The sequence below is a fragment of the Pelodiscus sinensis genome, chromosome 1 (genome assembly GCF_049634645.1).
Source record: "Pelodiscus sinensis isolate JC-2024 chromosome 1, ASM4963464v1, whole genome shotgun sequence".
Classification (NCBI taxonomy): Eukaryota; Metazoa; Chordata; order Testudines; family Trionychidae; genus Pelodiscus; species Pelodiscus sinensis.
The window spans coordinates 91,697,728-91,725,348 of record NC_134711.1 but is presented as its reverse complement, the minus strand read 5'-3'; the positions used below and the strand labels follow the sequence as shown (position 1 = coordinate 91,725,348).

Below are 27,621 nucleotides of genomic sequence, written 5' to 3'. Positions count from 1 at the left end.
AAAAGTTAGGAACTATTTAGAAAAGCTAAATATACACAAATCCATGGGCCCGGATTTAATGAAACCGAAGGTACTGAGGGAATTGGCAAATGTCATCGCGGAGCCTTTGGCCATTATCTTTGAAAACTCGTGGAGATCGGGAGAGATCCTGGATGATTTGAAAAAGGCAAATGTAGTGCCCATCTTTAAAAAAGGGAAGAAGGACAATCGAGGAAACTACAGACCCGTCAGGCTTACCTCAGTCCCTGGAAAAATCATGGAGGGGATCCTCAAGGAATCCATTTTGAAGCACTTGGAAGAGGGGAAAGTGATCAGGAATAGTCAACATGGATTCACAAAGGGCAAGTCGTGCCTGACCAATCTGATTAGCTTCTATGATGAGATAACTGGCTCTGTGGATATGGGAAAGTCAATGGATGTGATATACCTTGACTTTAGCAAAGCTTTTGATAAGGTCTCCCACAATATTCTTGCCAGCAAGTTAAGGGAGTATGGATTCAATACATGTACTGTAAGATGGATAGAAAGCTGGCTAGACTGTCGAGCCCAACAGGTAGTGATCAATGGCTCAATGTCAGGTTGGCGGTCGGTTTCTAGCGGAGTGCCCCGAGGATCTGTTCTAGGACCGATTTTGTTCAACATCTTTATTAATGACCTGGATGAGGGGATGGATTGCACCCTCAGCAAGTTCGCAGATGACACTAAGCTAGGGGGAGAGGTAGATACACTGGAGGACAGGGATAGAGTCCAGAGTGACCTGGACAGATTAGAGGATTGGGCCAAAAGAAATCTGATGTGGTTCAACAACGACAAGTGTAGAGTCCTGCACTTGGGACGGAAGAATCCCAAGCATTGTTACAGGCTGGGGACCGAATAGCTAAGTAGCAGTTCTGCAGAAAAGGACCTGGGGATTACAGTGGATGAGAAGCTGGATATGAGTCAACAGTGTGCCCTTGTAGCCAAGAAGGCTAATGGCATATTAGGGCGCATTAGGAGGAGCATTGCCAGCAGATTCAGAGGAGTGATTATTCCCCTTTATTCGGCTCTGGTGAGGCCACAACTGGAGTACTGTGTCCAGTTCTGGGGCGCCCACTATAGAAAGGATGTGGATGCATTGGAGAGGGTCCAGCAAAGGGCGATCAAAATGATTAGGGGGCTGGAGCACATGACCTTCGAGGAGAGACTGAGGGATTTGGGTTTGTTTAATCTGCAGAAGAGAAGAGTGAGGGGGGATTTGATAGTAGCCTTCAACCTCCTGAAGGGAGGTTCCAAAGAGGATGGAGAGAGGCTGTTCTCAGTAGTGACAGATGGCAGAACAAGGAGCAATGGTCTCAAGTTACAGTGGGGGAGGTCTAGGTTGGATATTAGGAAAAAAGTATTTCACTAGGAGGGTGGTGAAGCACTGGAATGGGTTACCTAGGGAGGTGGTGAAATCCCCATCTCTAGAGATTTTTAAATCTCGGCTTGACAAAGCCTTGGCTAGGTTGATTTAGTTGAGATTGGTCCTGCCTTGGGCAGGGGGCTGAACTTGATGACATCCTGAGGTCTCTTCCAGCTCTGTGATTCTATAAATTTGAGTTAATTATGCAAGTTAACTGTGATTAATCAACAGTCCTAATTGTAATTTATAACTATGTGTGGTATATAACGTGTGCTGTGTATATGGATAATGACATCCCAAAGCAGAAAGGCAACAGCACTAAATCTGTTCAGTGTCCCATCAATGGAAATCAGCTGTTATGATGAACCCACTGAAGGAAGCCAGAGGCTCTACCCACCTTATAAATCAGCAAGACATGTAATGGCATGCCTGTGCACAAAGAACTTTAAGGCTTTTCTGTTTGGGACAAAAGATGTACAAGCCACAATAACAATTAAAAAGGCAGCCACATCATTCCCCACTCTGTCTTAAACAGGACTATCAGTGGGATGTGTGGCCCGGAGACAACACCCCTGCTCTGGCCCATGCCCAGCACCAACTCCACCTCTTCCCCCAAGACCCTGCCGCTGCTCTGCCCCATCCCTTCTCCCAAACTCCCTCCCGCAAGCGACGCGGTCCAGGGACTAGTGGGGGAACCTGGTGCGGGCAGCAGGGGTCAGGTCTGCCCCCACACTCAGTAATGGTGGCAGGAAGAGGAACAACCCTGCCCTAGCCTGCTCTGTTCTGGCAGCTCCCAGCCACATTGCGAGGGTGACCGGATAGCAAAAGAGAAAAATCAGGACTGGGGTGAAGGTTAATAAGTGTTTATATAAGTAAAAGGCCCAAATATCAGGATTATCCTTGTAAAATTGGGACATCTGGTCACCCTACGCATTGCTCTGCTTCCTGCCGCTGCTGGCAAGTGCTGGGGCAGGCTGAACCCCTTCTGCCAGTGCCAGGTCCTCCACTAGTCTTCTGGGTCACCCTGGGCTGTCTGAGGCCCTTCAAAGCATGTGGCCCGTGTGGTTGCCCAAACCAGCTCTGACCTTCAATCCTGCTTCTTGCCACTTTAGTAATTTCTCTACAAACTGAAGCACTGAACAAAGGACTGAATGACCCATTTGTAGCCAAGGGGCATGGCCTTCTGCAATAAATGACTGAACAGACAGGCTTGATGCCCTGTGCTGGCAGGAAATGGAAAAGCCAATGGCACCACACTGGCAGTGGAAGGGCAGAGCCACCATGGGATCAGGAAGTATAAGAAGTGGGTCCTGTGCGTCAGTTGGGGCCCCGCCACTGGAAGGAGCAGATGACCTCCAGCTGTGCTCTGCCTGGGAGACTGTCTCCATTCCTCAGGAAATAGAGGGCTAGCTGCAAGTCTCCAGAGAAGGACCTTGACTATGTGGAGGCAGATGCCTGGGATCTTGGATTGCCAGATGCACCTGAAGCTGAGGACCAACTACCCAGAAGATGTTGATGAGGAACACTGGGTGCAGGTATGATCATGGGAGAGGGGTTGAGAAAGGGGAGTTAGACTACTGTCTGACCATGGGTCTCCCTGAGTTGTGGTTGGCTTGTTGCAGTGGATTCCCTGCTGACCCAGTGGCAGACTTCTCTGCTGCTGATAGCCCTGGAGGCTGGGGCATGGTGGAGTTGAGTGGGCCTGGCACTCACCCCTGCCACCCACCACTAGGGTGGCAGTTAGTGTGGCCTGTAAGCTGTGTGCTTGGGTGGCTGCTCAGGAGAGATTCAAATGTCATACAGCTGAGTAGCAGAGCACCCACCACTAGGTTTTTGTTTCTGCTGGTGGTGCACATTTGCACATGCTTCAGTGCACATAAACTGTGTTCCACAAATGGATAGAAAAGATTAGAGGGAGCATTGGTAGCAGTATTCCCCCTTGCCAGATGTTAGTGCTCAAAACCCCTGTGGTACTGCATGCTAAACTGTTGGGCCAGAGACTGCTAATTCCCTGCTTAGAATCATTTACAGAGCAGGTGTAGTAAAGGCATGCAGTCTCTTGTAGGGAGTGATAATAAGCAATGAGGCTTGGGATGCCCTTTCTTGGCTACACCAATCAAGCTTTGGATATGTTCCAGAGGGACTTTCAAGCTGTAAAACATACCCATACTCCTAATCTGATGGATCTGAAGGCTTATGTACGGATCTGATTGCTTTACCACTTAACAACTCTCTTCTTGTTCTTTCCTTTTTTCTCCCTTCTCTAATAATCCTTTAGTATCAGATACTAAAGGGTTGGCTGGCAGCATGGTATTTGGGTAATATACACAGCAATACTGACCAGCAATGTAGTGGATCTTTGGGGTTCAGAAGAAGAGAGAGTTACTCACCTTGTGCAATAATGAGGGTTCTTTGAGATGTTTGTCCCTGTGAGTGTTCCACTTTAGGTGTTAGTGCGTTCTCACGCCAGTGATTGGAGATCTTTTCTAGCAGTGCCCTGCCACACCCTGCATGTGTAGTAGTGTCCCCTCATGCCGTTAGTGTCCGTTGATTGCACATGCAGTGTGGCACCTCTGTTCCTTCTCTACCTTGGACATAAACCAAAGGAGGCGCCAAAGTAGGGGAGGAGGGAGGGTAGTAGAACACCCAAGGGGCACACATCTCAAAGAACTCTCATTACCACACAAGGTGAGTAACTCTTCCTTGAGAGCTGTCCACAAGGGAGGTTCTCCACTTTAGGTGTTTGAACAGCAGTGTCCATCTTGTGGAGGCAGGTTTTGGAGCTGTGTTCTGGAGACAGTGGAGAGGACAGTGTATCCCACTGATGTTGTTGGGATTTGACCAGATGTTAGAGTGTGCCATCTGACAAATGTGTGTTCAGAAGACCAAGATGCTGCTCTGCTGATGTCCCCAAGTAAGACATTATTAAGGAAAGCAGTGGATGATGCCACCACTCTGGTGGTGTAAGCAAGGCTAACAGGTGGCAGTTGCTTGTTATGGATAGTATAACAAGTATGGATGCAAGAGGAGATCCATTTTGATATTTGTTGCAAGGAGACAGCTTGCCCTTTCGAGTGTTCAGTGGAGATAAAAAGCCTTGTGAATTTCCTCCAGGACTTGATCCTGTCGAGGTAAAAAGTGATCGCTTGTTGGACATCGAGGGTATGTAATGCTGCTTTGATCGCATTGTTGTGCGCCTTTGAACAGAATGCAGGTAAGTGGATTGGTTCATTATTATGGAACGGTGCGAAGACTTTCAGGAGGAATTTTGGATGAGGTCTGAGTATGACCTTGGCCTTACTGAAAATTGTGTAAGAGTAAAGTCTATACCCTTGGCAGGGACAAAATATTTTCTATCTGCCCTTTTGTTTGTGGGTATTAACTACGACGGGTGTCTGCCAGGTAGTATCAGCTAGGTCAAGTATGGCTTCGTCCATGGGGAGAGCTATCTTAGATGATGTGGATGATTGTAAAATGTGGAAAAGCCTGTGTTGTTTCTCCTGTACTTCTTGGAGATCTATCTCCTGCACATTAGCCATATGTTTGAATAACTCCTGGAAGTGCTTTAGGTCACCTATAGGAGGTGTAGTTGTAGGGATGATTGCTTCACTAGGGGATAAAGATGAATTGTGGGGGGGAGGGGAGAATCTGTCATCCTCCTCAGATATTGGCTCCCCCTGCTCTGTGGTTGTTCTGGAGAGTCAGGCTCAAAGTCATGAGTCTTGCGTGGAGGAGACTTGGCAGGTCTTTTTGTGGAGGTGGAATGCAAGGGGCTCAGGGTAGTGGGTTGGGTGTGGGGGGCAGGAGTTAGGGCAGGAGGCTGGAGATGTGGGAGTTCAGGAGTCAGGGCTGGAGTTTATGAGGGGCTCAAGGCAGGGGGTTCAGGTGTATGAGGGGCACAGGATACCGGGCTGAAGTGTGGGGGGTACAGGAGTGTTAGGGCAGGCTGAGGATATGGGGGATGGGATGTATGAGGAGCTCAGGGAAGAGGGCTGGGATAAGGGGTACAGGAGTTAGGGCACAGGGTCTGGGGATTTATGGGGGGCTCAGGAGGCAGGGCAGGGGGCTGGAAAGTAGTGTATGTAGGGGGCCCTGGGACTAGGCTGCTGCATCCAGGTAGTAGTGGCTAGACAAGGGACTGGGCCAGGTTCACTGTGCCCAGATCGTGGCCTCCTCTCCTAACCCTGCCAGAGCAGTATGGGAAGTTGTCGCCAGCCTTTCCTGCAGACAGATGGGGTGCCAGACTGTGGGGCCTGCCCCAGGATTAGGGCCGGGGACAGGCCGCTGTGGCCAGATGGGAGCTGAGGCCTTGTTGTCTGGGCTGCCACGGCTGGAGCCGGGCTACCATGGCTAAAACCCAAGGTGGGCCACCACAGCCACAGCCAGACCTCTGGGGCAGGAGCCACGGCCAGAGCCCGAGATGGGCTGCTGGGGCTAAGCTGCTGTGGCAGTCCCTGGGATCCCGTAACCAAGCTGCCCCATGAGCACAGCAGCTGACGAAAGACCACGGCAGTCAGATGGAGGCCAAAGCTGGGTCACCACAGCCAGATTGAAGCAGCTGCCACCACCAGCCCCTCTCACTAACCTGGTGGAGAGTGTGCACACATCTCCTACAGTGTGCTGTCAGCTGGCCCCTTTACAAGGGCAGAGTGCCCCAGCTGGCTTTTGGTGGAGCACAGCCAGTTCTTACCAGAGTGGCACACTTGGGCTCACCACCTTACTTTCACCTCTGACTTTAACACAGGGGCAGGCAAGATATGGCCAACAGACTGGATCCAGCCTGCCTAGCCTTTGGATCTGGCCTGCCCTGCCTGCCACAGCCTGGCTGCTCCCTCCATGTGCCTCTCTGCGCTGTACTTGGTGGGAAAGGGAGAGACTTTGTGTGCTGCCCCCACTTTATTATATTGAGAATTATTGTTGTGATATTCAATAAATAAGTGCAACATTGCAACATGCAATGGGAGTAGGGGCTATATAAAACTATGTGTAGCTTGATAAAACACTGAAGCTCCAGCTTACGTAGATATAGGAGCACTGCAGTAGCATATAAAAAGTTGTGTGCAAGCTGCAGGCATGATAACGTATACTAGAAGATGCTTCAACAATCTGACCTAGTTCTTCACATGTCAAAAATTTAAAATATTTATTTCATGCTTTTTTCTGACAAAATCCCGTTGCAATACACTGCTCTTCACGCTGTGTTTTTATTCAGCATTTCACAATACATCGTTGCCTCCCCTTATTACCAAACATACTCTCCATGGGTAAGTGGCTAAAAAAAACAACGTTGACTTTCGCTGGAACAAATGAGCAAAATGTCGGGACAGGAAAAGGGCAATCACAGCCTTTTGTGACTGAAAAATCAGAAAGTGAGCTCTCAAAGATGAAATCACTCTCATCCACTGAGTTAGCAACAGCCAACAAAAAATGCAAGCATGATGAAAGTTATTTGTCTTTCAGACATTGGAAATAAAGATGCTCCTGATGCACAGTGTGTGGTGTGCAACGAAGTGCTCTTCAATAGTTCCATGATAAACTGAACACAAAGACAAAGGCATGCATTTTCCAAGTGAAAGCTTGATGCACTTTCAAATAGTAAACTTTCAGTGATGAATATCACTAATTTGGACAATGAAAAAGCAACCGAAGCAATCTACAAAGTGAGCTACCATATTGCACTTGCTGGAGAAGCACATACAATTGCAGAAAAACTCATCAAGCCTTGTACAAAAGATACTGTGATGTGTATGCTCAATGAGCAATACATTAAAAAAACTGAAAGTAGTGCTGTTGTCAAACAGTAGTGTTGCGTGTCACATTCAAGATCTTGCTGCTCACATCGAGAAAGACCTAGTTTCTCGACTGCGATTTTGTGATGTGTAATCATTGCAGCTGGATGACATGACAGGGCTTGCAATGTTACTTGTGGCTTTTCCCTAGGCTCTGCTGGGGCTGAGTAGTGGCAGTTTCCTGGAACTTCGGTTCCCACTATCTGGATCACTGGCCATTGCAGCTCTGGAGCTCTGGCTGGAGGTCCTTCCCTTTCGCTGGACCATCGCTGAGCTGCTCTCTTGCTTTTTATGCTGCCCCAGCACTTGGAGCATGCCCAGTCTGGTTGAAGGGGCAGGACTTTAACAGGATTCAAAAAAGAACTAGATAGATTAAGGGGGGTTACTCCATCAATGGCTATTAGTCAGGATGGGTAGGAATGGCATCCCTAGCCTCTGTTTCTCTGGAGGTGGGTGACAGAGGAGGGAACACATGAGGATTACGTATTGTGATCCCTCCCTCTGGGGCATCTGGTATTGGCCACTGTCGGCAGACAGGATACTGGGCTAGATGGACCTTTGGTCTGACCCAGTATGGCCGTTCTTATGTTCTTATGACTCCCTCCACCCACAGGGTTTTCACCCCTCCTGTTCTAGTGTGGGGTATGCACACCCTGTCACACTCCACTAATTAATTTTTGAAGCAATCTGATTCAAGAGTACCCAAGTGTTGCAAAACATGCATTTTGTGAGCTTCTTCCCTTCACTGGAAGATATTTTTGTGAAATTGGATTTTTGTATTATGCCTCGAAAAATACAAAAGGTAGGAACACACTTGATGCTGCACCTAATATCAGAATCAAGGTTTCCAGCATCATTCCTGATATTAAATGGATTTGCAAAGGAGAAAAAAACCCAAGTTCACTCTTCAATTAAAATATGCAAACATTTTATCTCTAGTAATGACCCTGTTATTTTGTTACTAATTTTCTGATAGTTTACTTGAAAAAAATTATAAGAAAGTTTTGGAATATTATTTTTATTTCTTTAATTCTGTTGAATTAAAAATCATGATATTTTTAGGACTCTGTAAGGGATCCGTGGCCAAAATAATTTGGGAAACCCTGATCTAGAGTTTCATGTGACTCTCAAGAACTTATGCTTTGCCAACCTTTGATCCAGACATAGCACCAAATTCTATAATCTAGTGGTGCTCAATTTTTTTCCTGTTTTGGATCACATCTTAAAAGAGAATGTCTGGAGTGGACTCTCTCCAGCTTTGTGCTAAAGGTGGTGTCCTCATAGCCACCATGGAGTCTTCTATGTTGTGTTTCACAGGATGTGTTATCACCTATTCATCTCCTGGCACTGAGTCTCTTCCTTGTATTGAAAGGTGGTTAAAAATACATTATATACTTTCCTAATATTTTCTAAGAGAGGAACTGCTGTTGATGCCACAAATTATGTGATTGAAAATGGGAAAGAGGTGTTCCACAAGATATTCTTACTTATTAAAATGCTCTTCACTCTGAAAAAGTCTGGAAAACTGTAGCTTAGAGCAAGTGCAGAAGAAGGGAGTGAGTGCACTCTGTTGCTTTGGTCAAAGGAACAAATCTTAATAACACTATGTGTCAGGCACCAGTGAGCTCCATCCCATCATCTCTCCTCAGTTGCAGGGAGGATCTCTGTAGCCTCATTCTTAGCTGAAGTAAGATGAAAAATTGAAGAATCACTTCCCCCCATGTTAAATACAATGTTTTTTTTTACAAATTTAAAATTTTATAATGTTGTGCTATATCCCATTCAATTTACTCATGCAAATTCTCACAACAAAATCAGTGAGACAACTCACAGCACCAGGCGCTTTATCAAATTAAAGGGTGGCTGTATTGCACACAAGCATAAAGAAGGAAGATGATTTAATTTATCATTTTTCAGATATAAAAAATAAATAACAGCTTTAAATGTTCCAAAATAGAAATACAGGCACTTTAAAAACAAGTAAACAATCTATCAAGATTTTAAAAAATCTTTTCAAACAACTGTCAATGAAACATTAGCAAGTTCACCTATTCTTATTTCTTTCACTGCACTTTCCCTCTATTTACTAGTTACTCCACTATTTAAAAAAAACCCTATATTTCACAGTGCTGTTCCATTCCATGCCACTGTATTCTCTTCCAGATGTGCACTTTTTTATAGTTTCTTAGGAAGGGAATATTAAACCCATGTGATACAACAACTTTGATTCTCGTGAACCATGCATAAGTCATATTTCTGTGCTTCTTAAACATCTGGCTACTTGAAAGATCTTTTTAAAATAGAACTAAGGTGACCCAGGAACTGTTAAGATTATTGAAATATGATATGTAAAAAGCTCTTCCCAGCATTCCTCTAACTGTAAACATTCCAAACTGTGTATGGAAAAATTCCAAGTAACCAAGGAGTCAGACCTTGGATACCATGGCTTCGTCTGAGATTCACAAGCTGTTTTCAAACGGAGATTTTCACCAGTTTTTCCATCTATTCTTTGGCATCCCCAATCCCTCCAGCAGTTATTGCAAATGTAGCTTCATTTTCAGGCATTTCAGGGCTGGGAAAAGAAAGAAGCAACAAAATGGCTGTTCTGTGTAAAATGTAGTCATGATACAAAACTCAGTATTTTATCAGAATAAACTAGCTAGAATACTTCAAAGCTTGGTATGGACAATTATTATAATTTACATCAGGATTTATCAAAGTTTGAAATCCACCCCATGCGCACTACTTAATTTTCTTCTAAGCATTTTAGAAATAAAAACTAGAGTGAATAGCACATAAAAATGTGTATATTTTTGTTTAGATTCCCTGTTTGGAGTGGTTACCAGTATTTTAAAATGATGTAGCAAAACCCAACAGTTCTGGCTATGGAAGCTTTCCCTCTGTACTTTCCATTTGCTACTTCACCACCTTGAATCTCTACACAGTTCTGCCAACACAACTAAGGCCTGGTCTACACTACAAAATTAGATCAAGGTAAGTTGCAAGGTAGGTGTGCCAACTTATTTGCATATGTATACACTTAAATTTATCTCCAGATGACATAAACTCCTCGTTACGGCAGTGCAGTAAAATCACCTAACCAAACAGCACAGGGCCATGATCGATTTACTGAGGTCACCGCAATGTAAGTATAGATAGGGCAGGACCTATGTCAACTCTAATAACCTCCAGCAGCTGTTCCAAGGGGCAGAAGACTGGAACCTGTGTAGTTGTGGGGGGAGGCACTGGCACTGTGGCCACCTCCACTCTTCCTCTTCCCCTAAGACTCCAGCCCCTGGCCAGGCTGCAAGCTGAAATTAGGCAGTGGTAAGAACTGCCCAGGATGGTATGGGGAGCCCCAGACCCTCCACCTGCCCTGAGCAGGGAGCCAAAATGCCAAAGCAATCATTGGCCCATGTCTCTGCTCCCCAAGACATTTTTTTTAAATTGTATCCTTTGGTATATATGGTTGTGACTATTTTCTTCCATTATTTGATCTGAGGAAGTGGGTCTGGCCCACGAAAGCTCATCATCTAATAAACCATCTTGTTAGTCTTTAAAGTGCTACATAGTCCTGTATTTTGTTACAGTTCTTAGTAGCACTCAAAGCTCCAGGCTCAGACAACACTGCAGCATGTAAGACTGTTGTGGCTTACTGTTAAAGTGTTCTTTCAAATCTGCCTCCAGTTGCATAGCTCCACACTGAACTCTTGTAATAGCTCTTGTGACTGACTGTTCAAAGTCAGCAGACAGCTTTTCCACCTCCACCCACGAAGTGGCCTTTGCCTCACAGATATTATGAAGAACCCAACAGGCAGTTATAAACATTGGGGCTATGTCTACACTGCAGGCTTCTTGCGCAAGAACTATTTTGCACAAGAGTTCTTGCGCAAAAGATCTTGTGCAAGAGTCACACTGTCATGTGCTTTTGCACAAGAGTTGTGCTTGGCAGTGTGGATGCTCTCTTGAGCAAGAAAGCTCTGATGGCCGTTTTAGCCATAGGGGTTTCTAGCGCAAGAAACCTCTGTTGCCTGTCCACACTGCCTTCTTGCGCAAGAGCTCTTGCACAAGAGGATTTATTCCTCGTAGGGAGAGGAATAACTCTTGTGCAAGAAGCCCTCTCTTCTGATGCTTTACTGTAAATTTACTTGCACAAGAACACACATGCAGTATAGACGCTCCACGAATTTTTGCGCAAGAACAGCTGTTCATGCACAAAAAGCCTGCAGTGTAGACGTAGCCTGGGATATTTTCTCACTGAGATCTAATCTAGCACAGCCAGCATCCCGCAGTCTAGTCTATCACAAGCATAATCAATTATCTTTCTGCACCTGCTGAACTGACAGTTGAATCTTTCCTTTGTGCTGTCAAGATGACCAGCATATGGCTTCATGAGTCAGGAAAACAAGAAGTGGGCTGTATCCTCCAGAATCACTGCATCATCAGGAGTAATTAGTCAGTTGGAAAAGAATGTCTCTGTTTGCAGCTTTCTGAAAAGTCCCGTGTTCTTAAACATGCAAGCATTATGCACCTTCCCTGACAAATCCACTTAAATATTTGATGAAGTATTCCCTAGGATATACCAACTCCTGCATAACCACAGAACAGTAGTGCTTTCTATTGATGAGTTCTGTAGCAAGGTGGGGCTAGGCCAAAATAGGGACATGCATGCCATCTATCATGTCACCACAATTCAGGAACTCCACTGCTGCAAATTCATCCACTGTGTCCTGTACATTATACCATCACCAACTCTGAATTGTCTTTGTCTACATCCCTCAAACTGTCCTATAGGAAATCTTCATGTTCCCAGTTGTTGCAGTATTTTCTGAGGGTCTGTAAATGCAGAAGAATTGTGCCATTCTGTATTTGCAATATTTATGAGAATAGTGCAGTGTTCTGAAGGGACCATGCTTCTTTCAGAGATCAGAGACTGACAAGTACCATAGTAGTCTGTAGAATTTTTAAAACACAGCATAAAAATGATGGGATATGGATGGCATCATAGGTGCCAACTTTGTAGTTCCTACAGGGCTGGAATATCCATGGGGAAAAAATTAGCAGGTGCTTAGCACCCACTGGCAGCCAGCTCTCTCTCAGTGCTTTTCGCTCCCTCCCAGCACTTCATGCCTGCCACAATCAGCTATTCTGCGGTGTGCAGGAGGCTTTGGAAGTGAAGAGAAGGAACATGGATGGGGACTGAGCCTGGGGCAGAGTGGGGTCAGGAAGAGTCAGGATAGGAGTGGGTGCTTGGGGAAGAGGTCAGGTAGGGCCAGGACCTGGGGCAGAGTGAGGAGGTTATACACCTGCTGGGTCCAGAGGAAGCCAGCACCTATACATGGCATTATGGGATGGAGAACATTGCATATTGGAACCTTGACCCTTAGCTTCCAGAGATTGTGGGTGAAGCATTACTATCCACAAAATATTGCAAAAATGTCCAAAATAGCATTGCACTAGCTGGCAGAACATAACGCACTGTGATACCTAGCTATGGTGCACTTCACTCTGACTTTGACAAGCACTCCTGGGGTGTGTCTAGACTACATGCCTCCTTCGACGGAGGCATGTAGATTAGCCAGATCGGAAGAGGGAAATGAAGCCGCGATTAAAATAATCGCGGCTTCATTTAAATTTAAATGGCTGCCCCGATCTGCCGATCAGCTGTTTGTCGGCAGATTGGGGCAGTCTGGACGCGATGCGCCGACAAAGAAGCCTTTCTTCATCGGCACAGGTAAGCCTCGTGAAACCAGGTTTACCTGTGCCGATGAAGAAAGGCTTCTTTGTCGGCGCATCGCGTCCAGACTGCCCCGATCTGCCGACAAACAGCTGATCGGCAGATCGGGGCAGCCATTTAAATTTAAATGAAGCCGCGATTATTTTAATCGCGGCTTCATTTCCCTCTTCCGATCTGGCTAATCTACATGCCTCCGTCGAAGGAGGCATGTAGTCTAGACACACCCCTGGTGAGTATGCGCAGCACCAACACAAGCAATCAAGTAGAGGCACGCTAACCTGGGGTGGGCAATAATTTTTGACCAGGAGCCACTTCAGAAATTTCTGAGGCCTCAGGTGGAAGGGACATGGCCAGGACACTTACATGCTTCCCCACTCACAGACCCTGAATGGTCTGGGAGCGGGGGAGTGCATGAAGTCTTTGCCCCCACTGCCCCCAGAGAGAACCGCCTGCACCCCTGGCAGTGGGAGGAGACTTTGTGAGCTCTCCCTCCCTGCCCCCAAGTCAATCAGAGCCTGGGGGAGGGGGCAGCATGCAAAGACTGCTCCTGCCCTGCAAGGGAGCACTGTGCTTAGAGTCATCTTGCAGGGCGGGATTAGACTTCACATGCTCCCACAGCCCCCAGGCCACTCAGGACTTGGGGCGAGGTCCCCCCTACCCGTCCTGCAAAGAGCATTCAGTGATTCTAAGCGCCGTGCACTCCTTGCAGGGCAGGGCGGGAGGAGACTTTGCATGCTTTCCCCTGCCCCCAGGTCCTGATTAGCCTGGGGGCAGAGGGAGCATGAAGTCTCTCACTCTCTGCCCTCCAGCGCATGGCACTTAGAGTCAACTGCCAGGGTAGACTCTAAGCACTGTGCACTTCCCCGTCTCTAGGCCCTGACCTACCCCATCCACAGTGATCTGGTTTAAATCCTGATTCTCCAAACCCCTGTAGTTCTAGTTCTAGACCTCCTCTGGGCAGAGATAGCCAATTGTACCAAATTGTAACTTTCCAATAGAGACATATGTCTACTGGCAATTCTGATGAGACTCCTCTAATTTCTTGTGACTTAGGTCACGCTCCTAAGAATTTCAGCCTAAGACAGAATTTCATCCTAGGTCACCTAATTAATTTTCTTGTGCACTGTTCTCTCAAAATGCCATTCAGAAGCAGGATTCATTTGGAACTAAGCAACCAGCTATGATGCTATATCCTGCTTCAGTAATAATGAGCTATGCCAGTGGTCCTCAACGTGGTGCCTGCAGGGGCCATGGTGACCGCCGGGCCATTTCTGTGTGCCCACCGAGTGATCAGAGCTGACCCTGCCCCCGGGCGCGCAGCACAGGGGCGGTGCCAGCCCCGGGCGCACAGCACATGGGCAGCCCTGCCCCCGGGCATGCGGTGCATGAACTGTGCCGGCCCCGGGTGCGCGGCATATGCGCATCCCCGCCTCTGGGCACACAGCACAAGAGCGGCACCGGCCCCGGGCATGCAGCGCATGGGCTGTTCCCGCTCCGGGCACATGGTGTATGGGTGTCCCCATCCCTGGGCACATGGCACAGGATTGGTGCCAGCCCCTGGCACGTGGCATATGGGCAGCCCCACCCCTGGGCATGTGGCACAGGAGAGGCGCCAGCCCCGGGAGTGCAACGCATGAGTGGCACTGGCACCGGGCACGCAGTGTATGGGTGGCCTTGCCCCCGGGCACGTGTGCGGCCCTGCCCCCAGATGCCCGGCGCGTGAGTGGCCCCGCCCCCGGGCGCCCGGCAGCCCCAACAGGTTGGGGATCACTGAGCTATGCCATCCATTGATCCTTCACCCAACAGAGCTCCAGTCCCATAAAAGAGAGGAATTTACCTGTCATATATCTTGGCAATACGCAACTCCCCTCTTCCCTTCCGCAAACTAATCCTTGTGGTTGAAGCATGAGCAAGGATGTGGCCACCAATGGGCTTCTTGGGGTCTGCCTGAAAACTAAATTAACAAAAATAATTAAGTTTATCTTGGTGAATTCTATAGACTAACAATTGTGATAAGCTGTCAGACAGGGCTTGACAGTCTCAGATGAATAAGTATCAAGAGGATTTAGCTACAGGCAGGGCCACCATTTCAGATTTTGGTGGGAGGGGGGCAACCTGTGCATGCAGTGATGGGGGGCGGGGAGTGAAAGCAAGTGAGGCAGGCTGAGGACAGCGGCTTCAGCAGTGTTACTGAGCATGCTCAGCACAAACCAAACATCAAATGGGGAGGAGGGAACCAACCCCATCTGCCCTCCCCCGACATGTATCATCTCTATACAGGGGCTATCAAGGCAGTGGAAAACTGAGTTTTTTCCCCAGACAAAAGTTGCATTGCATTGTGAATGCTCTCACTGTTTTGTCAACAAAAGATAGTTTTTGGCTACGACAAAACTTGATAGTGTGGATAAAACTTAGGCTATGTCTATATTTGCAATTGCTCAATCAATTTTTTGTTGTACTTGAGTGCTTAACAACCCCCCTTTCCAATGACAAAAGTTTTGCTGTGGCAAGTGCAACTGTGAATGCTGTTTTGTCAGCAGGAGTGCTCTCCTGCCAACAAAGCAAAAGCCACTTGTGGGGGCTAAAAGTATTTTGTCCATAAAAATGCCAACAAACAACATTCACATGCACCAGCTTTTTGCAACATTTCTGTGTTGACACAGCCTTGTTGATTAAAAAAAAAGCCATATAGTATAGACATAGACAAACTTTTGAGCTTACATAAAGGCTCTTCCTCGGGTCTGGGAAATATACTCAGGGAATCACAGCTAAATACAAATACCATAAGGACAAATACCATAAATCTAGTCTCTCTATTAAGTCCATGTTTTTTAGTGTCTAGCAAAGTTATGAATTTAATTCCCAAGCTCATCTTTTGAAAGTGTTATTCAGGTTTCCTTTTAAGAATGAGGATCAGATATGGAGTGATCACTTTGTGAAAAGCGTTCTTCACGGGTGATAGGCTATTTTTATTTTTTTAACATTCCTCTCTCTGAGTTCATTCAACGACACAGTGATTCTCTGTTTCATCCACAAAGTTATTATTAAAGCAGTTAGTGCATTGGATCAGGTACACCATATATTGTGATAAGCATCTATAGGACACATGGATCTTGAAAGATGTTTTGTGGGGGGTGTTGATCATTGGAGATATGTGTGGAGGTTTTTCATCTGTTTTTCTGGTAGTGTCTGGTGCCACTTTACGTTGGCGTTTCTTGGTCTGTGGGGAGGTTGCTTCTGAGGATGAGCTTGGAGAAGTTAGGGGGGTTGTTTGGAGGCCAAAATGGGGTTCAGTTAAGATTTCTTTCAGGATGAGGTCCATATCAGGGCTTTTGTTTAGTTGGATGATACCCTGTATGGTTTCCAGTATAAGGCAGTAAATGACAAGTAGGGGTGTGTGGTTGGAGTAGGGATGTTAAATCCCGTTTAATTAGTTAACCAGTTAATAGATTTCTTGGTATGTTTGGGGTAGTTGCAGGATCTATGAAGATAAGTATAATGATCCACGGCTTTCTTAAATATAGCTGTCTGTAGGGTTCCATTGCAAAAGCTAATTGTGGTGCCCAGCATGTTGATGCTAGTGGAGAGTGTTCCAGAGAGAGTTTAATAGGTGGTGGTTGCTGAAATTGTCATGGAAATCTGTGAGGGATTTTAAATGGTCTGTTCAGAGAATGAAAATATCATAAAAGTATCTCCAATGGATCCTTAGTTTTGTGGTGCATTTGTCTAGAAATTCTTCTTCAATGTGGCCTGTGAAGAGGCTGGTGTATACTAGTAACCATAGAGGTGCCATGGTTTTTGACAAAGTATTTATTGTTTAGTGTAAATTTGTTCTGAGTGAGGGTGTAGTGGATGAGTGTATTTTGGGGGGATATCTGAGTGGATATCTCTGGTGTTTACATTGTCTTGTAAATATTCCAGTCAAGCAGCTATGTGAGAGAAGGCAGAACAATCAGAATTGGATGAGAACAGAGAGAGTGGCAAAGGCAAAAAGAAAAAAATTGAAGCAGTAGCCTGTGAGCACTGTATATGAAGCTGGAAAAAAAGCTGGAGACAACTTTTAGGTTTGGTGTTGGCTAAGGAGGCTTGTGGCTATAAGCTAATGAAGTGCTCCATTTGTTCTTGGTTTGTCCAGCATTTGAAGAAGCAAGATTTTTGTACATTCCTTGTAAGTAAATAAGATTGCATCAAAGAAAACACCAGATGCCACCTAGAGCCTGGACTTTGATTAACTACTCAGGTCAAAAAAGGGCACTAAATTATTCACAAATTACACATATGGGTTTCTTTGAGTCTTTACATTCTATTCCTTTCACTGGCCATGCCTTGTCTGTTATGATGGCCCCTTTCATCATGAGTTGAACTTAGAAAATATATCACAAGAAATGTTGGAAATTTTGAGCAGAATTGTTGTGGAACCAGTTTAGATGCAAAGATTAAGGGTAGAATTTCTCAAAACATTCAGTGTTGGCCTAACTTTGGTCCTGTTGAAGTCCATGTGAGGAGAGTTTGGCCAATACTGAGCACTTTTAAAAATCACATATGTGTATCAAAAACACAGGTCTGGTCCATACTAGCAAATTAGGTTGATATCACTACATTATCCAGGGCTGTGAAAAATTCAGATCCCTGAGCAATGAAGAGAAATTGATGTAACCTTGGTGGAGATAGTGCTAGACTGATGGAAGAATTCTATCAGCTTAACTACAGCTTCTCTGGGAAATGGAGTGCAGCCACTCTCCGAGTTACGAACAAGTTACGGACCAATACTTGGTCCGTAACTCGAACTGTTCATAACTCGGACCCCATTGAGTTACACGCGACCGTGCTGTTCGTAAGCGCGGGTTGCATTCGTAACTCGGGGACTGCCTTTACAACTGCTCGTAAGTGCAGAGCTTTGGTTGTAAGTGCGAACGGTCGTAACTCGACCGTTCGCAACTCAGGGAGCAGCTGTACCTTATGCCAACAGGAGAACTTCTTCTGTTGGCATATGAAGTGTCTTCACTGAAGTCCCACAGCGGAGCAACTGCAGAAGTTCAGCTGCATCACTGCACTGTTTTAAGAGTAGATAAGCCTGTAGCTGGGGTGACATTTATTCGGGATTGGGGGGCAGTAGTCCCCCTCCCAGATTTGAACCCCTGGATTTCATGCTTGAAATCTACTTAAAGCTGCATGCCCTGACTCCAGAGGCAATTCTTAAATGCAACAGTTTGGACTGCTTGCAGCTTTGTCTTTGGGGCAGGGAGTTTGTTATGAAAAGGAGGGGCAGGGTGATAAAGAATGACAAAAGGATGGTTATTCATGTAATTGAAGGATCAATAGATAAGAACATAAGAATGGTCATACTGGGTCAGACTAAAGGCCCATCTACTATCCTGTCTACCCACACTGGCCAATACCAGATGCCCAAGATCATCATGAAAACATTGCCAGGTATTCCACTTAAAAGAAAAGGGGGAGTGCAGAAATGACTGTTGTGCTGCAGGGATCTATGTGCATTTGGACTTCTGTTAAACTTCTCTTAAATGTTCTTGAAAAAGGGGTAAACATTGACTAATGCAAAGCTGACTGCAAAGAGTTACAAAGGGGTCTCACAAAACTGGGTGATTAAGCAACACAAAGATAGATGGAATTCAGTGTTGATAAGTGCAAAGTAATGTACACAGTAAAATATAATCCTAACTATAAATACAAAAATGATAGGGGTCAAAAATAAGTGTTACCACTCAAGAAAGAGATCTTGGAATCCTTGTGGCTAGTTTCCTGAAAATATTTGCTCAATGTCCAATGGCAGTCTAAAAACTAAAAACTAACAGAATAATGGGAATCTTTAGGAAAGGAATAGATACGACAAAATACCATATTGCCTCTATATAAAATTATTGTATGCCCACATCTTGAATATTGTATGCAGATATATTGGATTTGGAAAAGTTACAGAAAGGGCAAAGAAATGATTGGGGTAAGGAACAGCTTCCATATGAGGAGAGATTAACAAGACTGGGACTTTTCAGCTTGGGGAGGGATAGCTCAGTGGTTTGAGCATTGGCCTGCTAAACCCAGGGTTGTGAATTCAATCCTTGTGGAGGCAATTTAGGGATTTGGGGCAAAAATTTGTCAGGGATGGTACTTGGTCCTGCTGTAAAGGCAGGGGACTGGACTCGATGACCTTTCAAGGTCCCTTCCAGTTCTAGGAGATAGGCAGTCTCCATTATTTAGCTTGGAAGAGAAATAATTAAAGGTAGAGGGATATGTTAGAGGTCTAGAAAATCATGAATGGTGTGGAAAAATAGAATAAGGAAATGTTATTCATTCCTTCACTAACATAACACAAGAAACTGACCCAATTAAATTTATAGGCACCAGATTTAAAACAAACAAAATAAATTATTCTTTTACAGTCAACTTGTGGAACTCTTTGCCGGGAGATGGTGGAAAGGCCCAAACTACAGGGTTCCAATAAGAACAAAATAAGTTGAGGGAGGATAGGTCCATCAATGGCTACTAGCCAGAATGGGCAGTGATGGTGACCTCAGCTTCTGTTTTCTAGAAGCTGGGCATGGGTGATGGGATGGATCATGATGATTGCCTCTTCTTATTTATTCTTTCTGAAATACCTGGCATTCGCCACTGTTGGAAGACAGGATACTGGGCTAGGAGGACCCAGTATGGCCATTCTGATGTTCTCATATAGAGCTGAAATGTATGTGCCCCCTTGCTGTAACCCCCTAGACCTCACTCCCCTTCCAGAGCTAAGAGAGAGCCCAGGAGTCTTGACAGGGTCTCTCTCTTCCCAGACTGAGTAACAAAGTAAGAACATACAGTAAAATTTTAAGGCTAATTAGTGTCCCTTAAGTGACTTGCCACAAGATGTCAGAATATGATAGTGTGAGAGCTGAGTGAGTCTAATATTTATTTTTCCTTTTTCTATAGGAGTTAGATACAGTGCACCTGTCAGCTAAATGCAAAGCTGTCTGCCAAAAAAAGTAGTTTTGGTGACAAAAAAACTTCCTCCCTTACAAGAGACTTTTTTCTTTTCCCCTTCCTTTACTGTCGACAAAGGCTATGTCTACACTGGTTTGAAGACAAAAGTGCTATTGACATGCAAAAGTGAAAAATGGTCAAACCAGTTTTTCTGCCTCCTATTGTTGACATTTCACGGCCATATTACTAGCACCCTGTCAACAGATAGAGCAAAGCAATGTGAGCAAGCATCCCACAGTGCAGTGTTGTGGGAAGGCAGAGCTGATCCCTGCGTTTCTTGGGATTCCCTTGTAGCTCTGTGAGCTTTTTGTGCTGAGGAATGTCAAAGCAGCACAGCAGTCTCTCTAGCTCTCCCGCTGCAGCAGCAGAACAGGAGCAGTCCAATGATTTATTCTTTGTTTGTTCCCCAAAGGAAGCAGCTCACTCAGCTGTCAGATACTTCCTGGAGCTTTGAAAGGGGAGGGGGCACATGCCTGCAGGGCAGCAGAGATTACAAAACCCTGAGTACAACCATCAGGGCAGGCATGATGGGATACCGGAGGAAGCCAATTCTATAGACCAAACAAACAGCAGAGTCCACACTGGCTCTTTGTTGACACAACTTTTAGAGACAAGGCCAACAAAATACTGCCACTTGCTATAGCAAAATTTTGTCTTTCAGAAGTAGGGCTTTTTAAGCACCTGTAAATGTCATTCAACTGGCAGTGTAGACAAAGTCTTAGGGCAGGCTCCTGGAAATGTTCCACATCCACCTTTTGTCTTACGTGAGGTGCTTCTTATTAACTCACCTATTAGTTATGTTAATTGAAGGGTGTGTTCACACTCAGTCTTAAAGTAGCTTGAGATCCATGTATGCAATACCTCTCTGCCATATCTATACTACTTCTTATGTTGACAAAACATTATATTGCTCTGGGGTGTGAAAAAAACAGCCCTGAGTGACATACATTTCACTGGCCTAACTATGCATAGTGCTCTGTAGTTTCCTACTGGTGCTCACTGAGGTGATTTTATTATGTGGACAGGAGAGCTCTCTCCCACTGGCACAGAGCAGCTACACAAGTGATCTATTAGCAGCATAACTGCATTGATACAGCTGTGCCACTGTAAGCCTGCTAGTGTAGATATAGCCTTAGCAAATCACAGCCCAGTACTAATGTAAGATGTTAAGAGGCAGGTAACTGATTAATTGTGTAATTGATACAATTTGTATCAACTACAAGATTAGTTGATATGGAAAGGTGCTCAAAAGGAGCTACCCCTGCTGTGGCTCTGTGATTTAAATGTAGTAGAAGTCAGGCATGCAGGCAGATTAGCTCCTACTACATTTAAACTGCAGAGCTGCAGTGGGAGTTGGTCCAGGACTGGCGCAAGCTGGTACAGAGCCGGGACCGTTGCGGCTCTGCATTTTAAAGAGCCATGCAGCTCTTACTACATTTAAAATGCAGAGCCACAGCAGTCCTGGACTGGCGTGGGCCGGGACTGAGCTGGGCTTGCTCAGTCCCGGCTCGCGCTCGGTCCAGCAACCCCGACCTGCAGCCAGCCCTGGCCACTTTAAACAGGGGCTGCTCCAGCAGCAGCCCCTATTCGTGGAGGCCCAGGCTGGCTGTAGTCAGAGGCTGCTCCATCAGCAGCCCTGTTCACAGTGGCCCAGGCTGGCTATGGGCAGAGGCTGCTGCCGCAAAGCAGCCTCTGTCTGTGGCAGCCAGGACTGGCCACAAACAGGGTTGTTACCAGAGCACCCTCTGTTTGTGGCCAGCCCAAGCTGCTGTGAACAGGGGCTGCTTTGCAGCAGCCTCCCCTACCCCTGCACTTCGCCCTCCTTGCTACTGCCTCTGATAAAGGCAGCAGCACAGGGCGGAGGGAGGTGGAACTGAGGAGACGATGCTGGGGGAACCAGCTTTTAAGCTGCTCCCCCCTAGCATCAGTTCCTGCCCCCCCCTTGCTGCTTCTGATGCAGAGGCAGCAAGGGAGAGGGGAGCGAGTAGTCAACTTGACTACCCGATAAGTAAAGGCTTAGGCTTATGGAGTAGTTGACTACTCAACTACTCACTTATATCACCTAGTACTAAGCCTGTGTAAAGATGCAGGATGTATTTTTACATCTGTGCTTGCCCTTTCTGAGAAAACTCCATTTCCTGCAGCTGTTAAATGTTTAATGCAAGAGAAGTTTATAAGAAATAAAAGAGCAAGTGGCTTACGTCATAGTTGCTCCTGGATCAGCAGTCATCTGATTGGTCACAAACACAGCCACGTTATATTCTTTAACAAAGAACAATACAAAGAACTATGGAAAGAAGAAGCTATCAACATATAATTCATGCATATTATCCCACCAGTGGCATATGGGAGACAGTTTCTGAATGTAAAGCACCCGAACAACAAACAACAGAACACTCCTGCCCATCGTTCTGATGGTCTGGACTACAGTAATTAGAAATGGAATTTTCAAAAGTGATCAGAGCTGGCTTAATTCTTCTTCCATTTGAATTCAGTGGAAGTAGAGTTAGGCCAACACTGAGCACCTTTGGAAAACCAATCCTTTGTTCATTGTATGGAAGGAACCTCTTCCACTCCTTTCACCAGTTGTGAAACATTCCAAAAAATGGGGGAAAATGTAACTTCCTCCTCAACCAATAATAAACCACGACAACATTCTAATATTGCTGACAGACTATTACTTTACCCCTTTGGACCTCTGTTTTTCATCCCACCATTTGGTTTTCTTGTCTATTTAGATTACATTTTTCAGGAGCAAAAACGGTTTTACTATTGGTTTGAACAGAGCTGCAATTCCCTAAATGGGTACTTCTGTGTACTACTAAAATACAAATAAGAACAATTCTGAGACACCTCAGAATATTGAAAAATCCTGGAGTCTAACTGGTCAATTTGACCTGATTTCTAACTCATCATCACATTTTTGTTTGGAGGGTGCTGTGGAGGGCAAAGGGCCAATGCCTACCACTAAATTCATTGGAGTTTCCATACAGTGATGTTGGCTACCAACAAATGTCTTTTCACAATATTTCTAATACATTTTTCACTTTTCCTGCAAGGTCACCCTTACCTTCTGAAATTTTCTGGAGCCTCGATAGCATCTGAGCAAGTTTCTGTTGCCGCTCAGCCAGCTCCCCACGTCCACTGAAATCTACACGGAAGAGTGCCATTATGGAGTCGATAATCTGAATGGTAATGACACAAAACAAATAAATGCGAGGAAAGAAAAGGAAGGAAGAAAAGTGAGGACATTGTCTGGTAAGCAGAAATGTAAATTGGCCTAAAGGCTCATACCAACAGCTTGAAGATGCCAGCTTCCTCATGGAATTTGGCTGCTACATAATCAAGCAACTCCATCTGATGTTCACCTGGTGAGTAGTAGTTGGAGAATGAAATTAAGATCAGAAGAAGCCAACATGTGAGCTAGTTTTAAGGCCAGGTTTACACTAGAAATTCCTGATATCAATTAGGAGGGTGGGAGTTTTGGCAACATTTCTGTGCTGGCAATAATCCTAATGTGGACACAGTTATAACAGCATTACATTATTTCATTCACAGAATCAGTGTAAACTATATTCGCAGAAGCAGGTTTTTGTATAATATAGGATACCAGCATAGTTATGCTGTCACAGTCCCCTAGTGTAGATGTGGCCTAACTCCTAAGCTGGAGGCAAAGGACAGTAAACTTGAGAGTGTTCATAACTTAAGCCCATATATTCCATGGTTGCAGAATTTTCCACAGAACCTGCCACATACATGGAACTGTGCATCAGAAAGCGAAGTTACTCACCTTGGTGCAGTAACTGTAATTCTTCAAGATGGTCCCTGTGGGTGCTCCACTGTAGGTGCTGGGCTTGCCCCGGCACCACATGATGGAGATTTTTGCAGCAGTCCTGCCAGACCGTGCATGTGCAGGGAGCGTTTCGTGGCTTTCGCACCCTTTCGTACAACTCAGTCCAGTCTGAGCCAGTTCCACGTACCCGCCTCAGTATCTGTAACACAAAACGGACACAGACTCCGAAGCAGGGAGGTGGGCGGGTAGTGGAGCACCCACAGGGACCATCTCAAAGAATGACAGTTACTACACCAAGGTGAGCAACTTCGCTTTCTTCTTCAAGGAGTCCCTGTGGGTGCTCCACTGTAGGTGTCTGCACAGCAGTGTCCCACTCCCCATATATGACAAAGCAGGTGGGATTTGGAGCTTATCGATTGGCCGATGAAAGAACTGCGGCTGTAACGGATTTGTCCGGCAGACATCTGTGCTGAACAGCATAATGCTCTACGAAGGTGCAGTAGGAGGCCCATATGGTTGACCTACAGATGTCTGCAAGGGGAACACCTCTAAGAAAGGCAGTGGAAATTGAAATGGCCCCAGTGGAGTGTGCTCTCGGGCGTTCGGGGAGAGGTATCCCCCGAGTACAGTAACATTGAGATATGCATGACACAATTAAGTTAGCAACTCTTTGGGCAGAAATGGGCTCCCCTTTGGAGTGTTCAATTAGGGAAAGGAGAAGTCTGTCTGTTTTTCTAAAGGGCTTAGTATGGTCAATGTAAAAGGCTAGCGCTCTACGCACATCTAACGTATGGAGAGTGGCTTCCTTAGCTGAAGCATGCGGCTTAGGGGAGAACACAGGCAATACTGTAGGTTTGTTGACATGATACTCTGAACAGACCTTAGGTATAAAGGCTGGGTGGTGTCTGAGGATGACACAGTCCCTCTGGAAGATGGTGTATGGGAGTACAGCCATCAACACCAAGAGCTCACTGACCCTATGTGCCGAGGTGATTGCAACCACCCAGTTTCTGGGTCAGGTGCTGTAGGGGTATCATAACCAGTGGTTCAAATGGTGAGGCCGTAAGGGGTCGTAGTACCAAGTCTAAGTCCCAAAGCAGAGGCGGCATGTGTAAGGGTGGGTGCAAATTTGTTAGGCCCTTGATGAATCTCTTAGGGTATGTCTACACTACCCCGCTAGTTCGAACTAGCAGGGGTAATGTAGTCATCCGCAGTTGCAAATGAAGCCCAGGATTTGAATTTCCCGGGCTTCATTTGCATGAAGCCGGCCAGCGCCATTTTTAAATGCCGGCTAGTTCGGACTCCGTGCCGCGCGGCTGCACGCAGCATGGACTAGCTAGTTCGGATTAGGCTTCTAATCCGAACTAGCTGTACGCCTCGTGGAACAGCTAGTTAGTTAGAAGCCTAATCTGAACTAGCTAGTCCGTGCCGCATGTAGCTGCGCGGCACGGAGTCCGAACTAGCCGGCATTTAAAAATGGCGCCGGCCGGCTTCATGCAAATGAAGCCCGGGAAATTCAAATCCCGGGCTTCATTTGCAACTGCGGATGACTACATTACCCCCGCTAGTTTGAACTAGCGGGGTAGTGTAGACATACCCTTAGTGAGGGGATGTGCAAATATGGAAAACTCTTCTATCAGTTGACAGAAATCCGCTATTGCCGTGAGATGTACTTTTAAAGATGGTATAGCAAGTCCCGCTTGGTGGAAGCCCATTATATAATCAAGGATGGTATGGATAGGAGTGATTATTGGGTCAATGTGACGGCTTGAGCACCAGATTGTAAATCTTGACCATTTTGCTAAGTACATGGTTCTCGTGCTACTTCGTCTGCTATGTATAAGGACGTTTCTGACCGTCGTCGGAACATAAGGTTTCACTAGCTCTCAGCCAACTAGGTATCACGCTGGGAGATGCATCATGTAAAGCTGTGGGTGGAGCAGGCGGCTGTGGTTCTGGGTGAGTAGTGCTGGAAATAGTGGCAGCTGGTAGTATGGATAACGGAATAGTTGCAACAGTAGAGGAAACTAGTGTTGCCTGGCCCATGAAGGAGCTATCAATATTACTGTGGCCTGGTCAGCCTTGATCTTTTGCAATACTTGGAATTAGAGGTATGGGGGGAAGGCATACATCAAGGGGCCACTCCAACTGATGAGGAATGCGTCGCCCAGGGAGTGGTGAACGAGACCTGCCCTGGAGCAATCCTGTTGTTGTACGTTGCGAATAGGTCTATAAGTGGCGTGCCCCATTTGTGAAAGAGGAAGCGGAGGGGTTTGTGGTGAAGCTCCCATTCGTGGTCTGACGCAAAGTTCCTGCTGAGTGAATCTGCTATTGCATTGTTTATGCCAGGTAAGTATGATGCCACAAGAGTGATGCCGTTGATGATGCACCAATTCCACAGTCGGACAGCCTCTGCACATAGGGATCACAAGCGTGCTCCACCTTGACGGTTGATGTCGAACATTGTGGGCACATTGTCAGGATTTTTACCATGGAGTTGTGAATGCGAATGCGAAAATGCTGGCAAGCATTGAAGACGGCCCTGAGCTCCAGCAGATTTATATGGAGCAGCGTCTCTTGGGGTGTCCAGCAGCCCTGCACCGACATGTCGTTCATGTGTGCGCCCCAGCCCAGGAGGGAAGCATCTGTTGTAATCTGATGACTTGGTAGTTGCTGTTGGAAAGGCACTCCGGATAGCAAATGCCTTCACACAGTCCACCAACGAAGGGACGTGATGACGTTGGGGGGGATTGTTACCATTCTGCGTACATCTGGGGTGGTGTGATTCTGCACAATGGCCAGCCAATGCTGAAATGCGCAAAAGTGTAGTCTTGCATTCGTGACCACGAAGGTATTTGCGGCCATATGCCCCATAAGCTTGAGAACCAAAAGAACCTGAATCCTGTGGTTGGATCGACAGGTATCTATTAGAGACTGTATGGCTTGGAATCTGGCTAGGAGGAGGAATGCCCTTGCCACTGTTGAATCCAACCTCGCCCCAATGAACTCTAGGTTTTGGGGGATAATGTTGATTTGTCTTTGTTTACTAGTAGTCCTAGAGAGTAGAAGGTCCGCTTGGTGATGGTCAACATCCTGGTGGTCTATGTAGACGATCAGCCCTTTATGAGGCAGTCGTCGAGGTAGGAGAATATGCTTACTCCGTTGCGCCGGAGATGTGCTGCGACCACAGAGAGCACTTTTGTGAACACTCTGGGAACTGCTGAGAGTCCGAATGGAAGGACCCTGTATTGATAGTGACTGTCGCCTACCACAAATCTGAGGAATCATCAGTGTGAAGGGTGAATTGTGATGTGAAAGTAAGCGTCCTGTAGGTTGACAGCAACAAACTAGACGTTCTGATCTAAAGCTGGAATAATTGATGTGAGGGTTACCATCTTGAAACGTTGTTTCTGCGGGAATTTGTTTAGTCGCCTGAGGTCCAAGATCAGCCTCCAACCACCTGTTTTCTTTTGAACTAGGAAATAGTGGGAATAGAACCCTTTCCCCCTGAATTCACACGGTACTGTTTCGACCGCACTGATCTGCAGCCGATGTTGAATTTCTGATCTGAGCAGATGTTCGTGAGAGGGATCCTTGAAAAGGGATGGGTTTGGGGGGATTGTAAGTGGGATGCACAGGAAGGGGCTAGAGTAGCCGGTTCTTATTATCTCTAGAACCCATCTGTCATTGGTGATGTCTGCCCAGTGGTTGTCAAACGGGCATAGGCGATGGTGGAACAGCGGGATGGTGAGGGATGGGACTGGTTGACTGCTCCCGACCAAGGAGTCAAACCTGCTGCCTGGTGTTGGGGTAGGTTTGCGGATGGCTGTTTTGGTTGCGATGTTTCGGAGGCCGCTGACGTTGGCGAGGGTTATCTAATGGCTTTTGTTGTTCTGCTGCCATGGTTGCCTCTGGTGATAGTAGTCATAACACCTCT

At 46.2% G+C, this 27,621-nt stretch overlaps 1 protein-coding gene and 1 long non-coding RNA gene across 7 annotated transcripts in view; one reads left to right on the top strand and one right to left on the bottom strand.

Annotated features, from left to right (window-relative positions):
* Positions 1-27,621, top strand: part of LOC102446917 (uncharacterized) — a 42,090-nt gene that overhangs the window by 4,117 nt on the left and 10,352 nt on the right. For all 3 annotated transcript variants that reach the window (XR_012906048.1, XR_012906047.1, XR_012906049.1), the window contains exons 2-3: positions 9,992-10,164; positions 22,951-23,149. This is a non-coding gene — a long non-coding RNA (uncharacterized LOC102446917). The remainder of the gene's footprint in view (positions 1-9,991; positions 10,165-22,950; positions 23,150-27,621) is intronic.
* The window catches only part of DMC1 (DNA meiotic recombinase 1), a 42,732-nt gene continuing 24,658 nt past the window's right edge, over positions 9,548-27,621 (bottom strand). For all 4 annotated transcript variants that reach the window (XM_075936849.1, XM_025182579.2, XM_006118958.3 and 1 more), the window contains 5 exons: positions 23,186-23,259; positions 22,962-23,076; positions 22,093-22,153; positions 14,745-14,861; positions 9,548-9,742 (listed from right to left, as the gene is read on the bottom strand). In XM_075936849.1, coding sequence (XP_075792964.1) covers positions 9,673-9,742; positions 14,745-14,861; positions 22,093-22,153; positions 22,962-23,076; positions 23,186-23,259 — 437 coding nt within the window. In that variant the 3' untranslated portion in view covers positions 9,548-9,672. The remainder of the gene's footprint in view (positions 9,743-14,744; positions 14,862-22,092; positions 22,154-22,961; positions 23,077-23,185; positions 23,260-27,621) is intronic.